This window comes from Oncorhynchus kisutch, linkage group LG17 (assembly GCF_002021735.2).
Source record: "Oncorhynchus kisutch isolate 150728-3 linkage group LG17, Okis_V2, whole genome shotgun sequence".
In the NCBI taxonomy this organism is placed as follows: domain Eukaryota; kingdom Metazoa; phylum Chordata; class Actinopteri; order Salmoniformes; family Salmonidae; genus Oncorhynchus; species Oncorhynchus kisutch.
The window spans coordinates 35,568,836-35,576,335 of NC_034190.2; the positions used below are offsets into that span (position 1 = coordinate 35,568,836).

The 7,500-nt window shown below is 52.0% G+C and overlaps 1 protein-coding gene across 34 annotated transcripts in view; it reads right to left on the reverse strand.

Annotated features, from left to right (window-relative positions):
* The window catches only part of LOC109906928 (microtubule-actin cross-linking factor 1), a 284,319-nt gene that overhangs the window by 134,367 nt on the left and 142,452 nt on the right, over positions 1–7,500 (reverse strand). For 24 of the 34 annotated variants that reach the window (XR_004203601.1, XM_031793710.1, XM_031793691.1 and 21 more), the window contains exon 1: positions 3,732–7,500. This exon is cut by the window's right edge. The exons of the other annotated variants lie outside the window; for them this stretch is intronic. Coding sequence is in view for 23 of the 24 variants with exons in the window: in XM_031793710.1 (XP_031649570.1) it covers positions 3,732–4,559 (828 nt within the window). In the remaining variant the exon portion in view is untranslated. The remainder of the gene's footprint in view (positions 1–3,731) is intronic. 34 annotated transcript variants of the gene reach the window in all.

A 7,500-nucleotide genomic window follows, 5' to 3' on the forward strand; every position in this document is an offset into this window, starting at 1 on the left:
TAGAGAGAGAGGGATGGATGGAGAGAGAGGGATGGATAGAGAGAGAGGGATGGATGGAGAGAGAGGGATGGATAGAGAGAGAGGGATGGATAGAGAGAGAGGGATGGATGGAGAGAGAGAGAGGGATGGATGGAGAGAGAGAGAGGGATGGATGGAGAGAGAGAGAGGGATGGATGGAGAGAGAGAGAGGGATGGATAGAGAGAGAGAGAGGGATGGATAGAGAGAGAAAGGGATGGATGGAGAGAGAGGGATGGATAGAGAGAGAGGGATGGATGGATAGAGAGAGAGGGATGGATAGAGAGAGAGGGATGGATAGAGAGAGAGGGATGGATGGATAGAGAGAGAGGGATGGATGGATAGAGAGAGAGGGATGGATAGAGAGAGAGGGATGGATGGATAGAGAGAGAGGGATGGATGGATAGAGAGAGAGGGATGGATGGATAGAGAGAGAGGGATGGATGGATAGAGAGAGAGAGGGATGGATGGATAGAGAGAGAGAGAGAGGGATGGATGGATAGAGAGAGAGGGATGGATGGATAGAGAGAGAGGGATGGATGGATAGAGAGAGAGGGATGGATGGATAGAGAGAGAGGGATGGATGGATAGAGAGAGAGGGATGGATAGAGAGAGAGGGATGGATAGAGAGAGAGAGAGATGGATAGAGAGAGAGAGAGAGATGGATAGAGAGAGAGAGGGATGGATAGAGAGAGAGAGGGATGGATAGAGAGAGAGAGGGATGGATAGAGAGAGAGAGGGATGGATAGAGAGAGAGAGGGATGGATAGAGAGAGAGAGGGATGGATAGAGAGAGAGGGATGGATAGAGAGAGAGGGATGGATAGAGAGAGAGGGATGGATAGAGAGAGAGGGATGGATAGAGAGAGAGGGATGGATGGATAGAGAGGGATGGATAGATAGAGAGGGATGGATAGAGAGAGAGGGATGGATAGAGAGAGAGGGATGGATAGAGAGAGAGGGATGGATAGAGAGAGAGGGATGGATAGAGAGAGAGGGATGGATAGAGAGAGAGGGATGGATAGAGAGAGAGGGATGGATAGAGAGAGAGAGAGGGATGGATAGAGAGAGAGAGGGATGGATAGAGAGAGAGAGGGATGGATAGAGAGAGAGGGATGGATAGAGAGAGAGGGATGGATAGAGAGAGAGGGATGGATAGAGAGAGAGGGATGGATGGATAGAGAGGGATGGATGGATAGAGAGGGATGGATGGATAGAGAGGGATGGATGGATAGAGAGGGATGGATAGAGAGAGAGGGATGGATGGAGAGAGGGATGGATGGAGAGAGAGGGATGGATAGAGAGAGAGAGAGGGATGGATAGAGAGGGATGGATAGAGAGAGAGGGATGGATAGAGAGAGGGATGGATGGAGAGAGGGATGGATGGAGAGAGAGGGATGGATAGAGAGAGAGAGAGGGATGGATAGAGAGAGGGATAGATAGAGAGAGAGAGAGGGATGGATAGAGAGAGAGAGAGGGATGGATAGAGAGAGGGATAGATGGATAGAGCTGGAGGGATGGATAGAGAGAGGGATAGATGGATAGAGCTGGAGGGATGGATGGAGAGAGAGGGATGGATAGAGAGAGAGAGGGATGGATGGAGAGAGAGGGATGGATAGAGAGAGACAGGGATGGATAGAGAGAGAGGGATGGATAGAGAGAGAGGGATGGATAGAGAGAGAGGGATGGATAGAGAGAGAGGGATGGATGGATAGAGAGAGAGGGATGGATAGAGAGAGAGAGGGATGGATAGAGAGAGAGAGGGATGGATAGAGAGAGAGGGATGGATGGATAGAGAGAGAGGGATGGATGGATAGAGAGAGAGGGATGGATGGATAGAGAGAGAGGGATGGATGGATAGAGAGAGAGGGATGGATGGATAGAGAGAGAGGGATGGATGGATAGAGAGAGAGGGATGGATGGATAGAGAGAGAGGGATGGATGGATAGAGAGAGAGGGATGGATGGATAGAGAGAGAGGGATGGATGGATAGAGAGAGAGGGATGGATGGATAGAGAGAGAGGGATGGATGGATAGAGAGAGAGGGATGGATGGATAGAGAGAGAGGGATGGATGGATAGAGAGAGAGGGATGGATGGATAGAGAGAGAGGGATGGATGGATAGAGAGAGAGGGATGGATGGAGAGAGAGGGATGGATGGATAGAGAGAGAGGGATAGATGGATAGAGAGAGGGATGGATAGAGAGAGAGGGGTGGATGGATAGAGAGGGATGGATGGATAGAGAGAGAGGGATAGATGGATAGAGAGAGAGGGATAGATGGATAGAGAGAGAGGGATGGATAGAGAGAGAGGGATGGATGGATAGAGAGAGAGGGATAGATGGATAGAGAGAGAGGGATGGATGGCGAGAGAGAGAGAGAGGGAGAAGGAAAATGGAGGATAGGCAGGGAGAGAGAGGGATGGATATAGAGAGAGGGAGAAGGAAAATGGAGGATAGGCAGGGAGAGAGACGAGGACAGATTCAGATAGCTGATGGGGAGACGGAACGAGACGGATAGAATACACCAAATCCATTAAAAAAAGGGGAGAGAGGATTGGATAGGAACTGTTTGGAATCCCCCATGGGGCTAGATGCAGCAGTATACTGTTGATGAATGCACATCTGAAATCCCTACTTATTCAGATGAGGGTAGGCCAGACATTGCCAGGAAGGAAGGAAGGAAGGCAGGCAGGCACACACACACCACACACACACACACACACACACAAGGAGAATGAAAGCTAGAGAAAGAGCCAGCTCTAAGCACCTGCGTGCGTCTTGCTTTCCCCCGTAACTCAGCACCGTGCGTCAAAATGAGGCCCAAAGAAAACAGAACACCATACCATCACAACATACATAATATACTGGCGGCTGGGTGCTACACATCGGCAGCCATGAAGGGAGTTTCCTGCTTTCAATGTACAGCACTTTGAGCAAGAAAGGTGCTAGGTCAAGTAACTACCAATTGAGGGATATTGTCGGTAACAGTGAATGGGTCACCAGCAACTGTGGGGTCAAATACCTACAATATAGTAGGCATAGAAATAGATTTACTAGAACCGACATTACCATTCAAGTTAATGTAATTCTATTCCTATGACAGTAGGTCCTTTATTGAACAGCTTATTGTGATGGAGCTCAAATGAGGCCATTGAATCCCTCCCCACACACACACACTTCTGTGAGCCGTATGATCTCATAAACCAATACATCATTGCAAAATAACAAGCTTCAGTATGCTGTCAGGAACCTTGCTATTTGAGGCAACACACACACACACAGTCAAAAGTAACAGGGGAAAGAGTGGGTGGTGTGAGGAGAGAATGGGTGATGGAGAAGGAAAAGGGGGAGAGATGCAGAGATGGTCTGTGCTGTGCTGATTAGGCTCTGGGGACAGACCCAGGAAGGATGAGAAGACGCAGAGTGCCTTCTGCAGGGCTGATAATGACCAGGACACAAAACAAACAGCGAGAGGGACACAAAAGCACAAATTCTCTCTCTCACAAAGATGTCACACTAGTATACAAGACTTAAAAGGGCAACACATATTCTTAAATATGCTCTCCCCCCCTGTTCCTGGACAAAACCCCAAATACACGTAGACTACATGTCCACGAGTGAGAGTGAGTGAGTGAGTGAGTGAGTGAGTGAGTGAGTGAGTGAGTGAGTGAGTGAGTGAGTGAGTGAGTGAGTGAAAGAGAAAAAAATGCCCGACCTGAGGGAACTGCTTTGTGGGGACCTGGGGTGGAGATAGAGGACTGTCTGTTGCAGAGTCCAGTCCCTCTCTGGAGCTTTCCCAGTCTCCCTGGGTGGCGCCCCCTGCCTCTGGGGAGGTTAGTGGGAGGTCGCTGGCATAGCCTGAGGACAGAGGGTCCTGTAACGAGGGTCCCTCGACTTTCGTGGTTTCCTGGGTCCCCGTAAGGTTGGTAGTCATACTGGGACCGGAGGTGTCCATATTGTCTCTCCTTTGGGTCAGGCCAACCCTGCCTACCTGGGTGGCGCCCCCTGCCTCTGGGGAGGTGAGTAGCAGATCGCTGGCATAGCCAGAGGCAAAAGGGTTCTGAATTAATAGCCCCTCTTGGACCTGGGCTGGTTTATCCAGACTAAGTTCCTTGACTTCTGTAGTTTCTTGGGTCCCCATCAGGAAAGCGGTCCTGGCATCCATTTTGGCTCTCCTGCTGTCCTCCTCAGAGAGTTGTACTTTGTTTCCAGTCACTGTGCCTTCCTTGACTTTTGTCTTATTGAGACAGGAGGCGGCAATTTCGGCTCTCATGATGTCCTCCTCAGAAAGCTGTACTTTGAGGATGTTCCCAGTCACTGGGGATGCGGCTGGAGGTTCGGCACGCACCTCTACTTCCACCTCGTTGTCATGGTAACTGTCCCCTCTCCAAACCGGGGACCCAAAGTCACTGGGGTAGACTGTCCTTACAACACACAGCAAGCCCCCCACCTCACGAATGTGGACCACCCCTTTGCGCTCCTTTTCCGGAGGGGTGTTAAAAGCAGCCCCCAGCGTCCCCGCTACCCCGCCCCCCGCCTTCATCCTCCACCTCTTTCTCCTCCTGTTCTCGTTTCTTTTCTCTTTCCCTCTCTTTCTTGGGTCTTCGTATGCAAGGCCTCTCCAGGACCCCTTGTTCTCTCTCCCTGACTTTGCAGACTTGACCCCCGCCAGGGGTGGTGTGCACCTGGGACGGGACAGCTGGGTCAGGGTTGTCAGGGTTGTCTAGGGTGGGGTTGCCACTGGGTTGCCCTTGGCTGCTTGAGGCATCTATGGTACTGCTCGTCCCCCCTTCCTCACTCCCAGCTCCGGGGTAGGACAGCCTTCTCCACACTGGGCTTGGCTCAGGGGACACTTCCAGCACTCTGCTACCACCCAACCCCCCCATGCTGTCACTCGTGGAGTCAGCACAGAGAGCACTGGGCAGCGGCAGTCTGGATTGAGTTTGAGCCTGAGGCACGGTTAAATTGGCGATTTTGGCGCCGACGTCACTCATAGTTTTGAACGACGCGGTGGTTGCCTCCGTGACGGTACCTTTGTCCTCTTCCTCCTCATCCTCTTCCTCTGGTATGTTGCTTATCCTTATGCTTTCCACTTCCGAGCCGACCGACGACCCTCCTTTCTGGTGCTTCTTCCCTTTGCGTCTCCGCCGGAAGCGGAGGCGTCGTTTGGGGTTGGGGGACAGTGGGGGGAAGCCGTGTCCTCCCTCCCTAGGAGGCCTCACACAACCCATGGAGCTTCCCATCTCAGATAGACCGTGAATGAAGGAGGGAAGGGAAGAGGCGGCAAAATTAGAAAGCAAAACAGAAGCGCTCTGGTGGACAGGCAGACGAGAGTAGCAGAGAGTGACAGACGAATCTGATACCAAGGTGACACCTGCTCTCGGTGTGACGTGTAGCGACAGCCGGTTTAGATCTGACTGTTTGCCAGGAGCATAGATAAAAATGACAGAATGATAGAGCGAGGATGTGGGCTCTCGTCACCTTCTCACCTTCGGGTTCAGTCCACTCGGCCGAGGTGCTTGCTGCAGGCTTGCGTGTCACAGCTCTCGTCTCTCCGTAGGCGCTCCTCTCCCAGTCTTCCCTCCCCCTCTTCTCTCTGCAGCTGTTGCCTCACCTCACACAGGCTCAGGAAACACTGCGATCAGCCCTAGCTGCTCTGGCTCGCTCTCCGAGGCCCCCACCTCTATGGGCAGGTCACGGACATCCCAGCACTCACTTCAAGGACAACCGAGGCAGAAACATGTCAGTAGACTCAGCACAGCATAAGAGAAAATCGATTTGGCTCAGGCTTTGGTAGTTCATTCATCCAAGGTTTGGCAGGTGGGAACGTAAGGTCAACGTGGCTCATACATACTACATGTTGAATGAGGCTAGGAGACGGTGAGTCAGAGCACTGCAGATGTGTCCATTTCACCCAATCAGTCATTTAACACACACAATGTCGGACTGTGTTCGATTAGTCCGTGGGGTCTCCTGCGTTGCCTGCGATGGAATCAGTGCTCGTCTCATCTCATAGCTGCAATGTCTTAGAGTGAGTGGTGCGAGGGAGCTGCAGTGCAGACACACACTCACACAAGCAGTGTGTCCGGCTCAGTGCACATCGTACCAGTCGCTCGGCAACAAAAATAAAATAAAAACAACTCAGGTCATCTGCAATTCTGCTCTGTTTCCGCAACCCTGAACACACGCGCAGTTTGTTTGCTATTTGTTTTCCCTGTCGTTCCGGTGGTACTGTAATCCAAGTACTTTATCCAGGCTCGCCTCCAAGTACCCAGAATCATATATTATTAATACCTCGCCGCTCCTACGATAATCACATTGCTGTCAGCTCCTTAATGGTCAACAACACTCATAGTAGTAGCAGTGATCGCATTAGCCTTGTAGCAGCTGGTGGTGTCCCATTCTGCTACTATCCACTATCCAGATTGGAGGTGGGCGATAGCGGACAGTCGGCCAACTGTTCAAAACCTCAAATCAGAGCCTTGACGACGGCGGCGGCTCAGACTCCTCGCCATCTCCCACGGTCCCCCCCTCCCCCCTGTTCATGGAGTCGCTGTGTCATGTGACGCTTGATTAATTCAGTTCACACGGTTGTTAACCACAGAGATCTCTTTGTCGTCTTAGTACGAAGGGAAACCTCCTGGGGGTGGGGGGGGGGGGTGTTAGATGAGCGTTGAGTCAACGTTACGGTGCTGACTTGGAAGACTCCAGGTGATGAGGGTGACCATGGGACCAGGAAGAGAGGCGATGAGCTACTGAACTGTAGGCGTTACTACCTTCTTCGACAATCCTTCTTCGACAATCCTTCAAATGACTGCAATCACGGAAAAGCCGGACAACTCTTGACAGTGGTCCCTGTAGTTTAGACTCTGGTGCTGTACCAGGTTAAAATCCAGAGCACGTCGCGTTAGGGAGTGGAGATCATCCCCTTTAGCTTTCCAGACGTCACGTGGCCTCCCCCCTGGATAGCAGCCTTCCCCTTATGCTCCCTCCCACAAAGGATTGCTGGGAGAGCGTGCTCGTGGCTGGTGCTATCCAATCACTAACCCCTCAGTCCGTCTCCATCCTTGTCACCGTCTCTCAGCCAGGCAGGCTTTTTCCGTCATCCCTGCTGCAGCCGTCGTCGCGACACTGCTCCAGTATATAAAGCCTCCACACTCATCCAGGTCTGTATGTGTTCCCAGTAGGAGTCCACAGGCGTGCACGCAAAGAGGGTCTGGTTGCAGACAACCAAGCAGATAGACAGGCGGTTGGGTTAAACATGCACTTCCCTCTCCACTCGTCTCCTCTGGTCTGGTTGATCGAATTACCAGTGGTGGCTGGGCTGGGCTAAGCTACAGGAGGCTAGGTTAGACTTTGTGAGGGTAGGTCCAGTGTCCCCCAGCTATAGCTGTCCCCCTGACGCGGCCAGTAAACGAGCAGCTGACTGGGTAAGGCAAAAGGCAGAGGATAAGTCCGGTAGTCTGGCGCTCCTTGGCTGGTTA